Source organism: Schistocerca cancellata, chromosome 4 (genome assembly GCF_023864275.1).
Source record: "Schistocerca cancellata isolate TAMUIC-IGC-003103 chromosome 4, iqSchCanc2.1, whole genome shotgun sequence".
NCBI classification, from domain to species: Eukaryota; Metazoa; Arthropoda; class Insecta; order Orthoptera; family Acrididae; genus Schistocerca; species Schistocerca cancellata.
This window is the reverse complement of record NC_064629.1, coordinates 166053690-166076549: the sequence shown is the minus strand read 5'-3', so window position 1 is coordinate 166076549 and position 22860 is coordinate 166053690. Positions and strand designations below refer to the sequence as shown.

The window sequence follows — 22860 nt, the reverse complement described above, 5'->3', positions numbered from 1 at the left end:
AATGTGGTATTCCTCAATATTCACATTCATATAATGATCTTTTTTATCCTATCCTTCTTCTCCACTGATTAAGAGTTAAGCCTATTTTGTTTTCTGCTTATCTTCCTAGATCTGTTCCATCTGCGGTTTGTAAACTATTGTTAACTACTAAAGTCATGTATTAGCTCCAGCATTTGCGCCATTTATTTATTTTTCATTTAGTTTGTTCTGCTTATCGCTTGTTTTGCACTTGTTCGTCTCTCATTCAGTCGTACCTTCTTCGCACCTAACATCGCTGCTATAACGAAGTACTGGAAGACCATTTTTATAGAAGTTTTATTGTCTTGTGGATGTCGCCCAACATACTTCCAAAAATAAACAGTTTTACACCTACATTTTTACTCTTTGACCAGTTTGTTAGCCCGAATACATACTTCTTCCAAGACTATGTTTACTACCACGATTTTGCTTCGGGCTGGAGTTTTACAACAGAAAGCCGTCATTGTAGCCTTACCTTCAGAGATCTCAGCCTGGTTTTGTGTAAATAAATAACCCAAATGATGAAATGCATGTTGGAAGTCAACTTTTTTTGCTGTATTAAAACATCTTCTGCCTACAGTAATATTCAATTTCAAATACTTTAGTTTGATGTTTTGACACTCTTGCATATATTGCTTTTAATTTTGTATATTATTTATATAGCTATTAAAATAAATGATGAGAATTACTCCGATCTTACGGCTTTATTTATTAAATTTACATCAATCTTCGATTTATCTACTGTTATTACATTCTTCGATGGCTATTGTAGACGTATCAGGGCTTTTATTAACTTCCTAGGATAGGCATTGTTTATGTTACTGTCGAAAATAATTTCTCTTTATATTACCAAATGCTTTTGGAAAGACTATACAAGCTGTTTGTATACTGTGAGTTGTATTTTCATCTTTTCTCCCTTTCTTAATGTGGAATAAATTAATTGTTTACAGTCGATTTGCCCTTTCTAAATTCACTATATTCTTCATAAACGAGAATTTTATACGTTATTTAAAACCTGCTACTTCTTATTCTTGCATGTAACTTATATAATGATTTGAGAAGAAATGAAGCTGTAATTCTTACCATCTTTCTTAATTAAATGTATTGACTCTGCTGTTTTCGATGTTTTGGGTGGTATACTTGTACACCAACAGAGATTGATAAAGTGTAACGATTTCCTCTGTGGTGTTCTGCATTCATGTTTTACCAATTCTGCCTTTATTTTCCTGTTTCGGGCCTTTGTGGCCGAGCGGTCCTGGGCGCTTCAGTCCAGAACCGCGTGACTGCTACGGTCGCAGGTTCGAATCCTGCCTCGGGTATGGTTGTGTGTGGTGTCCTTAGGTGTCCTTAGGTTGGTTAGGTTTAAGTAGTTCTAAGTTATAGGGGACTGCTGACCTCAGATGTTAAGTCCCATAGTGCTCAGAGCCATTTGAACCATTTGTTGAATAGAAGGTTTCTCTTACTTTGGAAATCACTCTTGGTCAGTGTTTTTATTCTTTTAATTTCCCTGAGACATCTGTTGTTTTCCTCCGCACTGCTTACAAGATGGTGAAATTCAACTACTTCCTTGAGTCACTAACTGACAATTTTTATCTCAGCCTTACCTCCGCTTCCTTTGTAGTCTATAACCATGACTTTTGTCATCTTGGTATTTGTTTTTGGTTTTAGTTTTGTTGTCTTTGATTTAAAATTTTAACCTTTTTGTTTATTTATTTCAGTGAGTCTGCCACTATTGTAATGTCATCGGCAAACCTGATGCAGAGAATATGAATCCCATCAACTTAGATTCCAGCCGTTTTGTTCAGTCATTGTTGTTATTCCTTCTCGGTGAACATATTTAATAAGTAACGTGACAGAGCGCATCCCTGTCTTACTCCCCTTTTGATTTTTGCTTCTCTCTTGCTACCATTAATATCCATTTCTGTACTTTGACTTTTGTATATACTCAAAATTAATCGCCTGTACTTCCAGTCAAGTACTAATTTGCTCATTTCTTTAAATAATAACTTCCAGTCAACTACATGAAATATTTTTTCTGTCTCAATAAATGCTATATATACGTTTCTCTGTTTATTTCTAATCTTCTTTCCAACATCTGACTGCCAAAATTGCTTCTCTGTTCCTTTCCCTGTTCTGCAGCCAAACTGATCATTAGCCAAGTTCCAATGTATTTTGTTTTTAATCCTCTCTTTAATAGTTAACAATAATATTTTAGATGCATATGGCACAAGGACTAGTGTTCTAGATGCAATAAATAGGAGAACAGAGAATCTGCCATAGTGATAGGTCTTCGGAACACAATAAAATGGTGTGCCTAACAAAGATAATAATTTACTGTCGGGTGGTTTTTGGGTGATGTCTGCAAGAACTTCTAGTTCGTCCCATTACAGAGGAATGTCTATCCTCAGTCATGATACTCCTACGTGACGGTAAAAAAAATGTTTCAGCGAATGCACAAGCGCTCTAACCGTTGAAAGACTGAAGGCGAGTTCTTAGAGTCCTGCTGGTTTCAGAACCCGGTGACTATTTTCGGCAGTTTTTTGTGTCTTGAAAAAGAGGCTGCGATCAGTAACGATCAATAAAGCAGTATTTCAGATTTGGGGAGTTATCTTGCTTTGGCTACTATGTCCTCTATAACGAAGTATTACCGACAGCTTCAATATTGGAAGGTAACAGAATTGTGATTTAGCCTCACTGGACTGAAGTTCAGTATTAGATTGTAGAGCTAGTAGGTATTTGGGGTAAATAGTGACCCCGGACAGGAATTAAATGAGGCCCTTTAGAGTGCAAACAAACGTTATTTATTCTGTCGAAACTGAAGTTTGTGAGCACTTAACTCTTGAACGTAAGATCTATTATCACAAGAATATTTTTCAGAGATTACATTTGGATGTGGACACTGTGGTGAATTTTTTCCGCTATGGTGATCGGACCAGGTGTCCATCCGAGGGCTTGTTACAGGATTAACAGTAGTGGTGTAGGAGATGCGTTTATTTAGCTTTTATTTAGGACTTCATACTGAGGCCGGTGACCTTCCTCAAATCTAATTAGCCGCGCGGGGTAGCCGTGCGGCTCTCGCCGTCGGAGGTTCGAGTCCTCCCTCGGGTAAGGGTGTGTGTGTTGTCCTTAGCGTGAGTTAGTTTAACTTCGATTCAGTAGTGTGTAAGCCTAGGGACCGATGACCCCAGCAGTTTGGCCCCATATAAACTTATCACAAATTTCCAAATTTCAAAACTAATTCATAAGTGTAGCAATGCAGGAAGTTAGCATGCGTCTACCATTTTTATGGTTTCCTCACGGAAAGTCGCATTATTGTGTCGCGTCCCGAAAACATCACGATCGAGCAGCACTTGGGGCATGTGAACAAACATACACGGAAGCTTCCGTCTTAGCTTAGATGTTAAGGAACATTATAGTATGTACTCTTTATGTGTGTGGACGAAGGACGACTAACAGCCTTTCACGTTACAGGGGTAACTGATTCCTAGAACAAATTTCGACTTTGCGCCCTCACCTTCCCCCACTTCTCCCCGAAATCTCTCCATTTATTACATTGTTTATTCACTTATTGAAATCATTTACAATGAAGTGAATGATACATATTTCAATAATTATTCTTCGTGCGATAAATATTCAAAGCGCGGTATCACACACAGTCGAAAGTTGCATTCCTTGCTACAGTACTGCGATTCCTTTTTCATTGTTTCTCAATGTCCTCAAGATTCTCTTTCAAACATAAACGCTCTCTTTCCAGCTGAGTGCCCTCAGTTTCATTCCCTTCTTCTTTCTCTACACCGTATTGTTCATTTCCCTCCTACCTTAATCTCCCTCTTCCCCTTTTTGTTAGTGAGTCCTCATTTTTTGGCCTGTCACAAGAACTCCGCCGTCTGACGGGAACGGCGTCCAGCACACACGTCCCGGCTGCCATACCACCGTTATACCACTGTACTATAATTTAAATTTCGCAACATCATTTAATTTTCCCTTTAGTTCGCACATTTACGTAATAAGTCAATGATATAATTTAACCTGGCAGATTAGTATACACGTCGCGAGATTGAAAGAGAATATTGTCAATATCAAGATTGCTGCTGTTTATTCTTTTATCTTTTCTCAAAGCACAGTGAGTAGCAGTCAGTGTTGAGACATGAAGTAGTATGCAAGTCGATCACTGATACAGTAGCGTGCTTGTATATACAGGATGATTCCGTGACAATGTTACAAACTTTCAGGGATGATGGAGAGGATAAATATATCAATTTTAGGTTACGGGCCCTGGTCCCGAAATAACCGAGTAGAAGGTTGTAGGCGAATATCTGCAAGTGGTCCTCTTCTACTGCAAGCTCTTTGCTGTCCATATTTTGAAAGAGGGAGTAGGATCCAAAACAATAAAAAAGTTTAGAAAACACTTGTTCTAAAATGCTTACGTTAAGAGAGTTATGAGCACTTGTTCAGTAGAGAACATGAGTTTCGTAGCAAAATTGAACAATTACTCATAGCTCTTAAAATATGAACTTTAGACCCCACGTTCGCTGGATATTTCTTTTGTGTTTAGATCCATACTGTCAACGGAATAGATGTGGAAAGCAAAGAGCTTGCAGTAGAAGAGACTCAGCATGAGAGGTTGCAGAACGATTTCCGATTATAACTCTCGACTCGGTAGTTTCCGGACAAAGGGCTCCCTACTTCAGAATGATCCAATGATCCATTTGTTCTACTCTATCATTCCTGAACGTTTATAAGATCATCACCGAATTACCATGTATATAATTCTCACCAAAGTTAAAGGATGGAAACAAAATTTACGAAGCTAAGGCAACATAGAACACAACCGATAATTCAAATCAAATACTAATGTTCGTGTGTTGGTTTCAAAGAAAACATTTTCTTTAGTATGAGTGTTATCAGTCCTGTGTTATTTTTACGTAAATTAACCAAAATGGAAGCCAGAGGGATTACGTATGGTCGTGGTGGAAGATCAGGAAGTTTGTGGAAGTGTCTCTCTCTTCACAGAGAATTAATTAAATACTGATATCTCATTTTTCATATTTATTTTCTCTGTTGGATCTCGCTGCCTTAAGGAGAGTACTTGTATTGATTTATGATATAATCAACTCTACATAACTTTTCGTAATATTAAAAGTGCAAGAGGAATTCCCTAGTTAAACACAGTGTAGCGAGCTGGTAGAAGGAAAGAATACACTAACAGTATCTACGAGGGAGAGGAACTGTCTGATGGCATGACAGGAGAAGAAATGGAAGTCGATATGGCAGACATAGGGGATCAAACAACAGAGTGTGAAAGACTTATGATCATATAAGACATAGGGCATAGATAACAACCTCCGAAGTTCTAAAATCATTCGGCTGCCAACCAAATGACGTGTGGACAACATTGATAAGAAGAAGGGACAGTATGATATGACATGTATTAAGGCATCAAATAATAGCTTCTATGGTAATATTTGCAGAGGAAGGCAGAGATTGGAATATATCCAACAAATAATCGAGGACGTAGCGTGCAACACCACGGCCATCTGGACACGCTTCCCGCCTGAGTCAAGTTCTCAATCTGTCATGCACACGAATCGCCCACATTTATTTGCCCCAATGCTTGTAGCATTCGCTAAGTCTGGCAAGAGTTCAAAAGATACGGTACATCTGCACTGAAGGTACAAATACCTATAGTTGTCCTCGCTCTTATTTATATAGGTATGTGGTGTCTGTTCTGTTGCGCACGTGCAACACAATGGACACCACTGGTGGTACAGCGGCCGTATAAAATACATTACTAAGAGAAATCAGGACTTCAGCCACCAATAATCAGTGAAATTAATCAGCGGTGAGGCTGAAAATTTGTGCTGAACCGAGAGTCGAACCTGGCCATTACACTTCTCTAGAGTGGTCGCCTCCTTCAGCAATCCGTACACAGTTCGTAGCCGACTCAGTTTCTGAATATCTCTTGCGCCAGTAGCTCCCCATCAATTAGCCCCACTGCTCGTAGCATTCGATATGTCCCACGTGGGTTTGGAAGATACCATGCCTCTGCACTGAAAGTACATAGAGCTGTCGTTAGTGAAAAATGTTTATGTAATTCGATTAAATAAACTTTCATCCTTACTGCAAACTACGCGGCTAGAGTGATTTAGAACAGCTGGTTACCTCTCTAATATTCCTTTTTGCAATTGGAGGAAATTGGTTGTAGTGACGTTATTAATTGAACAGAAAGTGGCGACTGAAACCAACCCACTAGTAAAAGTGTAACTGACCATTAAAATTGCTACACCAAGAAGAAATGCACATGATAAACGGGTATTCACTGAACAAATATATTATACTAGAACTAACATGTGATTACATTTTCACGCAATTTGGGTGCATAGATACTGAGAAATCAGTACCCAGAACAACCAGCAATGGCCGTAATAACGGCCTTGGTACGCCTCTGCATTGAGTCAAACAGAGCTTGAATGGCGTGTACAGGTACAGCTGCCCATGCAGCTTCAAGACGATACTACAGTTCATCAAGAGTAGTGACTGGCGTATTGTGACGAGCCAGTTGCTCGGCCACCATTGACCAGACGTTTTCAGTTGGTGAGAGATCTGGAGAATGTGCTGGCCAGGGCAGCAGTCGAACATTTTCTGTATCCAGAAAGGCCCGTATAGGACCTGCAACATGCGGTCGTGCATTATCCTGCTGAAATGTAGGGTTTCGCAGGGCTCGAATGAAGGGTAGAGCCCCGGGTCGTAACACATCTGAAATGTAACGTCCGCTGTTCAAAGTGTCGTCAATGCGATCAAGAGGTGACCGAGACGTGTAACCAATGGCACCCCATACCATCACGCCGGCTGATACGCCAGTGCCGGCCAGTGTGGCGGAGCGGTTCTACGCGCTTCAGTCTGGAACCGTGCGACCGCTACGCTCGCAGGTTCGAATCCTTCGTCGGGCATGGATGTATGTGATGTCCTTATGTTACTTAGGGTTAAGTAGTTGTAAGTTCTAGGGGACTGATGACCTCAGATGTTGAGTCCCATAGTGCTCAGAGCCATTTGAACCATTATTTGATACGCCAGTACGGCGATAACGAATACACGCTTCCAATGTGCGTTCACCGCGATGTCGCCAAACACGGATGCGACCATCATGATACTGTAAACAGTACCTGGATTCATCCTTAAAAATGACGTTTTGCCATTCGTGCAGTCGTTGAGTACACCACCGCAGGTGCTCCTGTCTGTGATGCAGCGTCAAGGGCAGCCGCAGCTATGGTCTCCGAGCTGATAGTCCATGCTGCTGCAAACGTCGTCGAAATGTTCGTGCAGATGGTTGTTGTCTTGCAAACGTCCCCATCTGTTGACTCAGGGATCGAGACGTGGCTGCACGATCCGTTACAGCCATTCGGATAAGATGCCTGTCATCTCGACTGCTAGTGATACGAGGCCGTTGGGATCCAGCACGGCGTTCCGTATTACCCTCCTGAAGCCACCGATTCTATATTCTGCTAACAGTCATTGGATCTCGACCAACACGAGGAGCAATGTCGTGATACGATAAACTGCAAACGCGATAGTCTACAATCCGACATTTATGAAAGTTGGAAACGTGACAGTACGCATTTCTCCTCCTTACACGAGGCATCACAACAACGTTTCACCAGGCAACGCCGGTCAACTGCTGTTTGTGTATGAGAAATCGGTTGGAAACTATCCTCATGTCAGCACGTTGTAGGTGTTGGCACCGGCGCCAACTTTGTGTGAATGCTCTGAAAAGCTACTCATTTGCATATCGCAGCATCTTCTTCCTGCCGGTTAAATTTCGGGTCTGAATCACGACATTTTCGCGGTGTAGCAATTTCAATGGCCAGTGGTGTACCATACAGCGTTTTTTGGTGGGATATCCCCTGGGATGAGTTCAGGGTCGTGTCGGAAAGAGTGTGAAATCTAGTAGTGCAGGGAAATAGAGCCACCCATCTGACGGATGGATCTCCATCAACAGAGCACGAGCCCTCATATCGTGAATAATTGAGGATGTTTGGTGCAAGTGCTACTCTGAGGTGAAGAGGTAGGCACAGGAGAGGACTTGGTGGTGGTCCGTAACAAACTAGTCAGAATACCGACGACCCAGAAGAAAATAACGTAGAGGCGAGTACCTGGTGATGACGATCTGCCTGAGGCCGGGCTGCTGCTGCTGCTGGACCGCGGCGGCCTGCGGCGCCTGCTGCGGCTGCTGCTGCGGCTGGGCCACCAGCTGCTGGAGCAGCCCCAGGTATTCTGGAGGCAGCTGCTGGAGCGCCTGCTGTGGCTGCGCCTGCGCCTGCGGCTGCGGTTGCGGCTGCGCCTGCGGCTCCTGCGAGCGCAGCACGTACTGGCCGGGGGACGCTCCGTACAGGGCCTGCGTGGACCCCGCCTGGAGGCCGCGCACGCCTGCTGCCAGGAGGCACGCTGCAACCACACACAGCCTCGTCAACTCCACCACTGCCGCATTACACCACCTCTTTCTCGTACTTCTACTACATCTACATCTACATTTATACTCCGCAAGCCACCCAACAGTGTGTGGCAGAGGGCACTTTACGTGCCACTGTCATTACCTCCCTTTCCTGTTCCACTCGCGTATGGTTCGCGGGAAGAACGACTGCCGGAAAGCCTCCGTGCGCGCTCGAATCTCTCTAATTTTACATTCGTGATCTCCTCGGGAGGTATAAGTAGGGGGAAGCAATATAGTCGATACCCCATCCAGAAACGCACCCTCTCGAAACGTGGACAGCAAGCTACACCGCGATGCAGAGCGCCTCTCTTGAAGAGTTTGCCACTTGAGTTTGCTAAACATCTCCGTAACGCTACCACGCTTACCAAATAACCCTGTGACGAAACGCGCCGCTCTTCTTTGGATCTTCTCTATCTCCTCTGTCAACCCGATCTGGTACGGATCCCACACTGATGAGCAATACTCAAGTATAGGCCGAACGAGTGTTTTGTAAGCCACATTCTTTGTTGATAGACTACATTTTCTAAGGACTCTCCCAATGAATCTCAACCTGGCACCCGCCTTACCAACAATTAATTTTATATGATCATTCCACTTCAAATCGTTCCGTACGCATACTCCCAGGTATTTCACAGAAGTAACTGCTACCAGTGTTTGTTCCGCTATCATATAATCATACAATAACGGATCCTTCTTTCTATGTATTCGCAATACGTTACATTTGTCTATGTTAAGGGTCAGTTTCCACTTCCTGCACCAAGTGCCTATCCGCTGCAGATCTTCCTGCATTTCGCTGCAATTTTCTAATGCTGTAACTTCTCTGTATACTACAGCATCATCCGCGAAAAGCCGCATGGACCTTCCGACACTATCTACTAGGTCATTTATATATATTTTGAGAAGCAATGGTCCCATAACACTCCCCTGTGGCACGCCAGAGGTTAATTTAACGTCTGTAGACATCTCCTCATTCAGGACAACACTCTGTGTTCTGTTTGCTAAAAATTCTTCAATCGAGCCACACAGCTGGTCTGATATTCCGTAGGCTCTTACTTTGTTTATCAGGCGACAGTGCGGAACTGCATCGAACGCCTTCCGGAAGTCAAGGAAAATTCCATCTACCTGAGAGCCTGTATCTAATATTTTCTGGGTCTCATGAACAAATAAAGCGGATTGGGTCTCACACGATCGCTGTTTCCGGAATCCATGTTGATTCCTACAGAGTAGATTCTGGGTTTCCAGAAATGACATGATACGCGAACAGAAAACATGTTCTAAAATTCTACAACAGATCGATGTCAGAGATATAGGACTATAGTGCCTAATTCAAATTTTTAACGTGATGCGAACCTGTACCTTCCATCCAGCAGCGAGTATGCTCCGAGGCACTGTTCTCTCTCTTCTCGTTTATAGCCTCTACATTGCAGGCAACACTACTCCGCCTTGTCTCGTTCACCTACTTCGGCACGTGAGTGACACGGGTTTCCTAATCGTCTGCTGTATACTACAGGGGTCCCAACGTTCCCTCCAACCAGTTTACTTCCTGGTGTAACCAGCAGCTCCTCAAGATATGTCTTTCGTAATCTCGGGCAGTAATTATAAGACAAAAGACCACAGCTGCTGCTTCCATGACTTCTCCATAACCGCCGCGCGGAGAAGCCGAGCGGTCTACGGCACCTTGTCACGGTCCGCGCGGCTCCCCCGTCGGAGGTTCGAGTCCTCCCTCGGGCATGGGCGTGTTTGTTGTCCTTAGCGTAAGTTAGTTTCAATTAGATTAAGTAGTGTGTAAGTCTTTAGGATTGTAGCCTATCCCCGATATTTATTCAATATCTAAACTGAGCAAGCAGTAAAGGAAAGAAAAGAAAAACTTGGAGTAGGAATTAAAATCCATGGAGAAGAAATAAAAACTTTGAGGTTCGCCGATGACATTGTAGTTCTGTCAGAGACAGCAAAGGACCTGGAAGAGTAGTTGAATAGAATGAACAGTGTCTTGAAAGGAGGCTATAAGATGAACATCAACAAAAGAAAAACGAGGATAATGAAATGCAGTCGAGTTAACTCGGGTGATGATGAGGCAATTAGATTAGGAAATGAGACACTTAAAGTAGTAAGTGAGTTTTGCTATTTGGGGAGCAAAATAACTGATGATGGTCTAAGTAGAGAGGATATAAAATGTTGACTGGAAATGGCAAGGAAAGCGTTTCTGAAGAAGATAAATTCGTTAACGTCGAGTATAGATTTAACCGTCAGGAAGTCATTTCTGAAAGTATTTGTATGAAGTGTAGCCATGTATGGAAGTGAAACGTGGACAATAAATAGTTTGGACAAGAAGAGAATAGAAGCTTTCGAAATGTGGTGCTACAGAAGAATGCTGAGGATTAGAGGGGTAGATCACATAACTAATGAGGAGGTATTGAATAGAATTGGAGAAGAGAAATTTGTGGCGAGCTTGACTAGAAGAAGGGATCGGTTGGTAGGGCATGTCCTGGGGCATCAAGGGATCACCAACTTCGTATTGGAGGGCAGCGTGAAGGGTAAAAATTGTAGACGGAGACCAAGAGATGACCGAGCGAGGTGGCGCAGTGGTTAGACACTGGACTCGCATTCGGGAGGACGACGGTTCAATCCCGCGTCCGGCCATCCTGATTTAGGTTTTCCGTGAGTTCCCTAAATCGCTCCAGGCAAATGCCGGGATGGTTCCTTTCAAAGGGCACGGCCGACTTCCTTCCCCGTCATTCCCTAATCCGATGAGACCGATGACCTTGCTGTCTGGTCTCCTTCCCCAACAACCAACCAACCAACCAACCAAGAGATGAATACACTAAGCAGATTCAGAAGGATGTAAGTTGCAGCAGGTACTGGGAGAAGAAGAAGCTTGCACAAGATAGAATAGCATGGAGAGCTGCATCAAACCAGTCTCTGGACTGAAGACCATAACGACAAGCTTAGGGACCGATGACCTCAGCACTTTGGTCCCATAGAACTTATCACAAATTTCCAATTTCTCCCTAACCATCCACGACTGTCCCATCCAGTCAACTAACACACTAAAATATGATGGACTAACTCTAGACTAATACGCAAACACTTGACTAATACGCAAACCTCACCTACCCGTCCAACGGACAGCCAATAACAGACTGCATCCACTAACAGGCCATACATAGAGAATGCATTCCTTTAACATTCTCCGCACCTACACAGTTCTATAATATCTTTTCCCAATCGTACCTGTTTGTTATTCCCTTTCGCTATTGAGGAAGCCAAGGCTGTTTTCTAGTATCTGGGGGATGAGGGCTTACATCCAGCCGACACGTGATAGGCTGGTTTTCCCATAATTCTAATAAACTGGTAGTGTTCAGGCCCCTGGCTCAAGGGCCTGTGACCTACCTCTGACGGCTGATATTTTCCAGCACTCATTAGAAAGAAACTTCCGATAATCTTCTTTCTCGTTTTTTTGTAGCCTATCTTCACTTGTTGTGTATGTTAATTATTGGATATGTCAGAATTAGTGGTAGAGGGTGGCCAGCTGCCCTCTCTGTAGCCACGCTCCCCCCCCCTCCCCCCCAGGACGGAATTTCTGTACCCCAACGGTCTGTATCGAATGTTATGGCATGTTAAAGTGTGTGAACGTTTTCTGAATGTTTGCAAATCGTGTAACTGTGGTGGGATGCCGGTACCAGGTCGGTATTCACCGAGTAGAATGGGGGAAACTGTCTAAAAAGCACATCTAGGTTGTCCAGCACACCAGCCCTCGTCGTTCATTTGCGAGTGGATTCGACCCAGAACTGGCACGCCTCCATAAATACCGGAAGCGCTGTGTCAACGCGCGTGGCTATCTGGATGGGTCAAAGAAACTTCCGAGAATACTAGCAGAAAGCTGGCAGAATGCTACTGCTATTAGAAGGAGCACGAAAAGGACAACTGATATTCCTGCATTCGGTCGCTGATAGTGGTTGTAGGAAGGCCTGGATTAAATAATTTCGTGCAGCGATTTGAAGCTCACGAAATAGAGAAATCAGCAGGCTGCGCATGTGGGTTGTAGAACTGGTGTACCCTTTATGGTAGAGGTAGTGGTTTCGGAGACTATTTCTGGAAGTGGGAGTAAGTGACCTTTCGCTGTCAACCAAGTTACATTTCAAAGACTAAAAGAATCGAGAATGTTTTCCCTTGTGCCGACCACTTACCCTGGGGATGCCGTACTACAAGTAATTTCAGAAAACTTTAATATGTACAGATGTATTAGTTACGAAATTATATCTAAAGTAGATGTAAAATGGCCTTTTTCACTTAAAGTATATCACAGGAAATGGAATGTACGTAGTACACATATACACTGCGCAACACAATTAAAGAGTCACTTCTTTGAAACCCTCGTAATTCTAACCCACTGCGACGCAGCACTTTGAAATTAGGCTCAAATGTGCCTACAATTTACTTCTGTAACATTGTCAAGAACGTCGTCCTACTGCTTATCGCACTGCAAACTGTCGTTTTCGACCCCAAAATGTGTGTAAAGCACGCTTCAAGAGAAGGGGTGGTCTCATTGACGCCCTTTGCGCCAGCTCCTAAGGCATTGTGGCGATTCTGAGCGGCGGTGTGACTGAAATGTTTTCCTCGGCCACTCATAAGAACACCGCGTGATTTCAAGGCTAGGCCTTGCGGTTCTGATCTCCATTGCTAGGGCCTCAAAAGAAGGAGTCAGGTGTGAATAAGAGAGGGCTCGACTACCTTCACATTAAACTTTCCGGCAGCTTAAAACTGTGTGCCGGACCGAAACTCGAACTCAGGACCTTTGCCTTTCCTGCGAACCGCAGGAGAGCTCCTGTAACGTTTGGAAGGTAGGAGACGAGGTGCTGGCAGAAGTAAAGCTGTGAGGACGGGCCGTGAGTCGTGCTTGTGTACCTCAGATGGTAGAGTACTTGCCCGCGAAAAGCCAAGGTTCTGAGTTCGAGTTTCGGTCCGGCACACAGTTTTAATCTGCCAGGAAGTTTCATATCAGCGCACACTCCACTGCAGAGTAAAAATCTCATTCTATCTTCACATTGTGTGATACGTCCACGGTGGTGTTGGGAATTTTTTAGTGGCCAAATCTGGTGCCAATGTGATATCAGTAACCCATGTTACACCTCACACGAACTTCTGAGCTCTTCGCTTGTGTCAAAACCTTGTTGTTAGAAGTGTCCTAAACCCCAAGTTGACGTCATAGGACGTCACGCTTTTGCCCCGTTACGGAGGTAGATTATAGACACCTTTGGGCCACGTTTCAAATTTCTGCGTCGCATTGAGAGACAATTACGGGGTTTCAAAGAACTGACTCTTTAACTATGTTGTGCAGTATGGTTTCAAATGTGGTGGTTTCTCATGGCCGGAACCTGTGGCCGAACGGTTCTAGGCGCTTCAGTCCCGAACCGCGCTGCTGCTCCGGTACCAGGTTCGAATCTTGCCTCGGGCATGGATGTGTGTGATGTTTTTAGGTTAGTTAGTTTTCAGTAGTTCTAAGTCTAGGGGAGTGATGACCTCAGTTGTTAAGTCCCGTAGTGCTTAGAGCCATTTGACCGTTTCAATTTTCTCATATTCAACGTGATAACGCTTCTGCATGAGTTAAAGAGCATTAGGTTTCTTAATACCGTATTACTTGATGACGTGTAACATTTCCTGCGAACGCAGTTAGGTCATGAAATGGTTGGTACGAGATGCAGATCAAGTAGTCGTTCTTGAAAGAGGCTACGGCTGCGCTAGTGGCGCTCCCTGCACGTTCACTTCCCGCTGACACCTCTCACTGCCAGCCGTGCAGAACCGCGACACGCGGCGCCCGACACGGCCAATTACCGGCGCAGCCTTCTCTCCACCACGTCACAGCGCGCCTGTCTCAGTCCTTGTTTTGGAGCACAGTTGATGTGTAAACACAACATCCTGCGGAAAGTCCTAATTGGTTCAAATGGCTCTGAGCACTATGGAACTTAACAAAATGGTTCAAATGGCTCTGAGCACTATGGGACTTAACTGATGTGGTCATCAGTCCCCTAGAACTTAGAACTACTTAAACCTAACTAACCTAAGGACATCACACATCCATGCCCGAGGCAGGATTCGAACCTGCGACCGCAGCGGACGCGCGGTTCCAGACTGTAGCGCCTAAAACCGCTCGGCCACCCCAGCCGGCAAAGTCCTAATTAGGGAGAAAACTAGACTATGTTACTCAGAAGTCTGTGAACCCGCCAGGGCAGCCGAGAGCGCTAACGTGCTGCTTCCTGGACTCGGGTAGGCGCGCCGGCCCCGTGTCGAATCCGCCCGGCGGATTAACGACGACGGCCGGTGTGCTGGCGAGCGTGGATTTGGTTTTTAGGCGGTTTTCCACATCCTACTAGGCGAATACCGGGCTGGTCCCCACGTCCCACCTCAGTTCCACGACTCGCAGACATTTGAATCACATTCACACTGTTTCACGATTTACACCAGAAGCAGACAGCTGGGGTACACTACTTCCGTCCCGGGGGGTATGGGGTGGCGGCAGGAAGGGCTTCCGGCCACCCCTTAAAATTTACCATGCCATTTCCGTATTTAACCTTGCCGACCCTGCGCTCACTGCGGGATAAAGGCAGTAGCGAAAGAAGAAGAAGAAGTTACTCAGAAGTCTGTGAAATAATTCAGAAATTCGCTACGTATCATTCACGTAACGGACCACTGTATGTGTCATCATCACTGGAAAGGAAAACACTCTCCAAGTTCGTACGCATTCATAAACCAATGAACCAGAGATAGTTGATTTTTTCTAGAGACAGGTGGCCATGTCCTCTGATACCTAGAATGTCACCTCACATATTTGTTAACACAAATTTCATTAATTTTTAATATGTAAATTAATATCTGAATATGCCTCTCGGCCGGCCGTTGAGGCCGAGCGGTTCTAGGCGCTTCAGTCCGGAACCGCGCTGCCGCTACGGTCGCAGGTTCGAATCCTGCCTCGGGCATGGATGTGTGTGATGTCCTTATGCTAGTTAGGTTTAAGTAGTTCTAAGTTCTAGGGGACTGATGACCTCAGATGTTAAGTACCATAGTGCTCAGAGCCATTTTTGAACCTCAGATGTTAAGTTGGTTGGTTGGTTGGTTGGTTGTTTTGGGGAAGGAGACCAGACAGCGAGGTCATCGGTCTCATCGGATTAGGGAAGGACGGGGAAGGAAGTCGGCCGTGCCCTTTGAAAGGAACCATCCCGGCATTTGCCTGGAGCGATTTAGGGAAATCACGGAAAACCTAAATCAGGATGGCCGGACGCGGGATTGAACCGTCGTCCTCCCGAATGCGAGTCCAGTGTCTAACCACTGCGCCACCTCGCTCGGTCTCAGATGTTAAGTCCCATAGTGCTTAGCGCCATTTGAACCATTTGTGCCTCTCGGCTGAGTGTCACTCTGATTTAATTCTTTGCTTACAAAAATGCTATAAGACAGCAATTGTTCGTAATAGTATGTGCCCGCAAGAATATAACGTGAGAACAGTTGGGTGCTGTTTATGTGGTCAAAGTGTCTCGGACAGGTAGGAAGCCTACGCTGAAGCGATGCTAATATGGCAGTCGGAGGGTGGCGACGATCACAGCGGGGTGGTAGACAAAGATAAGCCGAAGAGGCAACAGTGATTGGTGTGCGGTCTCAGTCAGGAGTGTGCGCAAAATTGAGATAAAATTGTAAAAATAATGTCGAGGGTGCAAGAAATGTACGAGATACACGTGTTTGATGATGATGATGTTTCGTGCGTGGAGCGCTCAACTGCGCGGTCATCAGCGCCCGTATAAATTCCCAATTTGCACACAGTCCAGGGCAGCCACTTTTACGAATGGTGATGGAATGATGAGTACAACACAGACATCCAGTCCACGAGCAGGGAGTATTCCCAACCCCGCCTGGAATCGAACCCGGGACACTGTGAGCCAGAGGTAGCAATGCTAGTCACTAGACCACGAGCTGCAGACAGTTACACGTGTGTACAATCGGCAAAGTACTACGTTCGAATCAGTTTCTGGCAGAGTGCGGCCACCAACTTACCCCTGACAATGTTGTCTTAAAATTTCTGTCCCGTAGAGAAACGGGACAAAGGCAAAGAAGACGCAGGAATTTGAGTGACAAAGACGGTGGAAATTAGTACTAGCTCTGTACATTAAGAATTGGTGCCCAGAATATGAGCATTTCGTAACTAAGAAATGAATACAATTGTCGAATTATTATTTAATATAATCCATTACCACTAATATTTTGTCAGAAATTTACAGTGACCTCACCCAACAACGACTCAAAGGAAGGCCTCGGCGCTTGTTGGTGACGTCACGTCAGCTAGGCACGGCGAACGCCAGGTCTGTTGCAGGCAGAAACGCTGGGCGTGCTTATCACTATAAATCTCTTATTTTCGGACAAAATGTTTGGTATTGTTCTGGATTCTGCAATTTTATTTAGATGAAAGATTTTCTTACTATCGTAAAGCTACAAATGAAGATAATAGGTCTGTATTACTGAATCCTGTCGAAACAAACGTAGATCAATATGAGAAGATGCTTTGCCCCATTGCAAGTTTCGGAAATTTTACATTCAAGTAACTATATTTACTTGATCCATTTTGCTATCGAAACTTACCCCAACCCCCTTACAATGAACTCGTTTCTTTTATTTATTTATTTATTTTCGTTTGACATAGTCACTGGAAATGTGAACTAGTTTACATGTGTAAATGTCCAACTGTTGCTAGTCATTAGACTACAGTCGCTTTCAACGAAAGGAATTCTAAATAGGAAACAAAATAGGTTCATACATCTAAAATACTGCTGAGCTTAAACTTTTTTAAACATGCACATTAGAAAAGATAAATATTCCCCTCTTGTAACTGAAAGGAGGAACTGTATGAGATAAAAAAATTTTATTTGGTAAAACAAGTATCTCTCTTTTGCCTCTTCTTCTGTCCCCCACCCCCTCCCCCAACGTGTACAATCGCAAGATATTTCATTAACATTCAGTGCTCCTCACCCCATAGTCAACCAAGTTACCTAAAGAAGAGGACCAATATGTTCACAGTTTCTTGTAAAAGCAACCCAATACAAGCGTACCTTCCTCAGATTTACAAATAAGGTAAAGAAGCACGAATTCTGTTGCTGCTGGACCATGAAGTTGTTTTTGCATGTCAATCCTTAAAACAGGTGGAAATTTAAGTTCAGGAGTACAGTATTTGTTCAGAAGTGTAATGAATTGCACAGTTAATTGATCGCAGAAATCTCTCAGAACAATGTGTGTTGGTCAGCTACCGCCAATGCTTTCACATTTTCCTGTGTCAGGTAGGGAGACACCACCATTATGAGTATGCGTGCAAGAGACTTGGCGTTCGCCGTGCCTAGCTGACGTGACGTCACCAACAAGCGCCGAGGCCTTCCTTTGAGTCGGTGTTGGCTCACAACGATGGGAGCCGTGATGAGTCATTCCTTCCTCGTTACGAGGTAAGGATGCCGTCGCCCCACAGCAAAGCCTCAGTTAGCCGCTCAGTAGGGCGCGGAACACCACCACTTCACGCTCCAAACGAAAACATTAGCTGGACAAATAAGTGTGGCGCATTCCACGCGTCGCGATTTATCTCGACTGTCAAAGGAAAGGGAGATAAGGGTTTAACGATCCGTCGACGATGGAACCATTCCATAGAAAAAGTTGTCAGGAAGGCGGACAAAGACTGTGCTTTAGTGGCAGAATACTTAGAAGATGTAACAAATCTACTTAAGAGACTGCCTATACTACATTTGTCCCTCCTCTTTTGATGTATTGCTTCACGCTATGCGATTGTTACCCGATACGATTAACGGTGGATCTCGAAAAAGTTCGAAGAAACACAACACATTTGGTATTGGCGCGAAATAGGGTAGTGAGTGTCACGGATATTGTAAGCGACTGGGGGTGGCAATCATTAAAACAAAGGAGAATTTCGTTGGATCCAGCTCTTTTGACGAAATTTCAACCTCTAACTTTCTCCACCAAGATTATAACAATGTTTTGTTGACTGCTACCGACATAGCGAAAAGTGATCGTTTTAATAAAATCAAAGAATTCGGAGTTGGCATGAAAAGATTTAGAGTTCATTTTCCTAGGCGTTTTTCGATAGTGGAACGGTCGAGAATAAGCAATGTTATTCAGTGAACCCTCTGCCAAATACGGAAGTGTGTACAGCAGAGTTATCACGCAGATGCAAATGTAGATGTAGATCGTTAGGTAAAATCATATGGCATTGTTGATTGGGAGACCACAACAGGTAGGTTCAGCCGCCTAGTGGGAATGGGTTTACTTCCTCTTCGCACAGTTGCCACTTTGCATGCGAATATGTGAGAAAAATGGTTCAAATGGCTCTGAGCACTATGGGACTCAACTGCTGTGGTCATAAGTCCCCTAGAACTTAGAGCTACTTAAACCGAACTAACCTAAGGACATCACATACATCCATGCCCGAGGCAGGATTCGAACCTGCGACCGTAGCGGTCGCGCGGTTCCAGACTGTAGCGCCTTTAACCGCTCGGCCACTCCGGCCGGCTTATGTGAGAACTGTGTCTCATGTCTGTATGTTGAATATAGGCGACTCTAATGTCTGCGCGTATAGTGTGGTGTTTTGCTGATGCTGTATTACGATGATGATGATGATGATGATGATGATGATGATGATGACAGAAGGGAGAAGATAAGACCCGGTGCCTGGACATAGCCTACTCCTCTCGGATAGCACGAAGACGTCGGTCGGGCTTAACGTTCGCGTAAGACGGATGGATCACCATCAGCAATGACACATGCTCTCACATCATGATAAACTGCGGGGAAATTTCGAATTTGAACAGGATATTGGCACAACGTCTGGTAATCAGCTCTCCTCCCCTTGCCGGCTAAATAATGGCAGCGAAAATTTCATCTACCACCTTTTTTGGTACCAGCTTACATTAGACTCGAGCGCCACAGCACAGACCTGAGTTAGCGACCTCGGCAGCGAAGGCTCTTAGGTCATTAAAAATGGTTCAAATGGCTCTGAGCACTATGGGACTTAACTGCTGAGATCATCAGTCCCCTAGAACTTAGAACTACTTAAACCTAACTAACCTAAGGACATCACACACATCCATGCCCGAGGCAGGATTCGAACATGCGACCGTAGCGGTTAGGTCATTAGTTATCGGGCACAAGATCTTATTGGGGAAATATGGGGCGTAATTTCAAAGGAACCATCGCGGCATTCATCTTAAGCGATGTAGGGAAATTGTGAAAAACCTAAACACAGATGGTCGGACGGGGATTTGAACCACTGCCCTCTTGAATACGAGTCCGGTATTTTAGCACTGAACCACCTCGCTCCGGCTGTCAACAGAACACCGTTCCGGCAGTTGGTGGAGGCATTTTTTGTGGGCTTGTTCAGATGCATCATTCCTCTACCGTCGTCTCTTACCGGCGAAAATGAAGGAGACAACAGAAGAAATGAAAATATTCCGGTTGAAAGAAGAGCGAACAAAGACGTATAAAAAAGTATTCCACGATAAAACTTGACATAAAAATATCAAAACAGAGCCAAAAGGTAGCTTTCAATGTTTACAGAAAACCTTCTGGCACTGACACCACTATACCAAACTCCTCAACACATCCCTCCTCCCACAAAAAGCTGCTTATAGATCAATGCTGTTCAGAGCACACAAATTTCCTCTTCAACATACAGAACTCCAACAAGAAATAGAAACCACAACATATGCTGCAATAAACAATGGATATGACCCTTCTCTAATTAATACCATGTCGCAACACATAAAAAAAAACTGAACAAACAACATCAAACTACACTCAAAACTGACAGTGCCCCAGCAGTCAAATATGTAAAAATGCCATATCTTGGAATAGTATCTGACAAATTAGCAAGACTATTCAAAAACACAGAAATAAAAATTAGCTTCAGCACCAACAACAACCTAAGTAGGAAGCTTATTCACAATATAAAACCACCAGATACAAGTCTTGATGCATCTGGCATTAACAAAATTACCTGCAGCCAATGTAATAAATATTATATCGCCCAAACAGGCAGAAATTTCAGAACCCGATTCAAAGAACATTTAGACTGCTACAGGCTTGATAAATGTAAGAAATCAGCAGTAGCAAAACATATTAAAGACACAGGCCACCCTCTGAAAGTCGAAGACAACCTCGAAATTTTAGACAAAATAGGAAAAAGTAAAAGAATGGATATCATGGAAGAACTGCAAATTTTCATACATAACATAAAGCATGGAGATAACATTCTTAATTCAAAAACTCAAAATTCTTCAACAGTCTTAAGCCAGTTCTAACTCAATAGATTCACGAAATGTCAACGTAAATAATCGACTAGAACGAAGAATATCGATACAAAACCTCGATAATCTGTACGGACTCACATGCTACAGTCCGCCATCTTGTGTTGTGTGTATAAAAGCAAAGCAATTTATGCAGTGGCATTCGGTGACAAAATATAATGTGCAATAGTTTCATGTCAATCAACAACTCCATCATTACACCAGTGATACAAGTGAAGCAGCAAGAGGATGTAACTGTAAGTGATCAACTGTCATACAAAAGCCTTTCACACTATTTTCGTAACACATAACTGCTGCAACTCTATCTGCATCCGATACAGGCTGTGATATACATAGTCAACAACAAACAAGAAAACCAGCAGAAGACATAACTGACTTTGATTTCTAGATACAGGGTGTTACAAAAAGGTACGGACAAATTTTCAGGAAACATTCCTCACACAAAATAAAGAAAAGATGTTATGTGGACATGTGTCAGGAAACGCTTAATTTCCATGTTAGAGCTCATTTTAGTTTCCTCAGTATGTACTGTACTTCCTCGATTCACCGCCAGTTGGCCCAATTGAAGGAAGGTAATGTTGACTTCGGTGCTTGTGTTGACATGCGACTCATTGCTCTACAGTACTAGCTTCAAGCACATCAGTACGTAGCATCAACAGGTTAGTGTTCATCACGTACGTGGCTTTGCAGTCAGTGAAATGTTTACAAATGCGGAGTTGGCAGATGCCCATTTGATGTACGGATTAGCACGGGGCAATAGCCGTGGCACGGTACGTTTGTATCGAGCCAGATTTCCAGAACGTAGGTGTTCCGACAGGAAGACGTTCGAAGCAATTGATCGGCGTCTTAGGGAGCACCGAACATTCCAGCCTATGACTCGCGACTGGAGAAGACCTAGAACGACGAGGACACCTGCATAGGACGAGGTAATTCGTCGTGCAGTGATGTCACCGTTAGAGAAGTTGCTGCTGTACAAGGTAACGTTGACCACGTCACTGTATGGAGAGTACTACGGGAGAACCAATGTTTCCGTACCATGTACAGCGTGTGCAGGCACTATCAGCAGCTGATTGGCCTCCACGGGTACACTTCTGCGAATGGTTCATCCAACAATGTGTCAATCCTCATTTCAGTGCAAATGTTTTCTTTACGGATGAGGCTTCATTCCAACGTGATCAAATTGTAAATTTTCACAATCAACATGTGTGGGCTGACGAGAATCCGCACGCAAATGTGCAATCACGTCATCAACACAGATTTTCTGTGAACGTTTGGGCAGGCATTGTTGGTGATGTCTCGATTGGGCCCCGTGTTCTTCCACCTACGCTCAATGGAGCACGTTATCATGATTTCATACGGGATACTCTACCTGTGCTGCTAGAACATGTGCCGTTACAAGTACGACACAACATGTGGTTCATGCACGATGGAGCTCGTGCACATTTCAGTCGAAGTGTTCGTACGCTTCTCAACAACAGATTCGGTGACCGATGGATCGGTAGAGGCGGACCAATTCCATGGCCTCCACGCTCTCCTGACCTCAACCCTCTTGACTTTTATTTATGGAGGCATTTGAAAGCTCTTGTCTACGCAACCCCGGTACCAAATGTAGAGACTCTTCGTGCTCGTATTGTGGACGGCTGTGATACAATACGCCATTCTCCAGGGCTGCATCAGCGCATCAGGTATTCCATGCGACGGAGGTTGGATGCATGTATCCTCGCTAACGGAGGACATTTTCAACATTTCCTGTAACAAAGTGTTTGAATTCACGCTGGTACGTTCTGTTGCTGTGTGTTTCCATTCCATGATTAATGTGATTTGAAGAGAAGTAATAAAATGAGCTCTAACATGGAGCCCGCATCTCGTGGTCGTGCGGTAGCGTTCTCGCTTCCCACGCCCGGGTTCCCGGGTTCGATTCCCGGCGGGGTCAGGGATTTTCTCTGCCTCGTGATGTTAGTTAGGTTTAAGTAGTTCTAAGTTCTAGGGGACTTATGACCACAGCAGTTGAGT

At 44.2% G+C, this 22860-nt stretch overlaps 1 protein-coding gene across 1 annotated transcript in view; it reads right to left on the bottom strand.

The window, feature by feature from the left end:
* The window catches only part of LOC126185163 (histone-lysine N-methyltransferase 2D-like), a 108731-nt gene that overhangs the window by 34222 nt on the left and 51649 nt on the right, over window positions 1–22860 (bottom strand). Inside the window, exon 2 of the mRNA XM_049928010.1 lies at window positions 8169–8460. Coding sequence (XP_049783967.1) covers window positions 8169–8460 — 292 coding nt within the window. The remainder of the gene's footprint in view (window positions 1–8168; window positions 8461–22860) is intronic.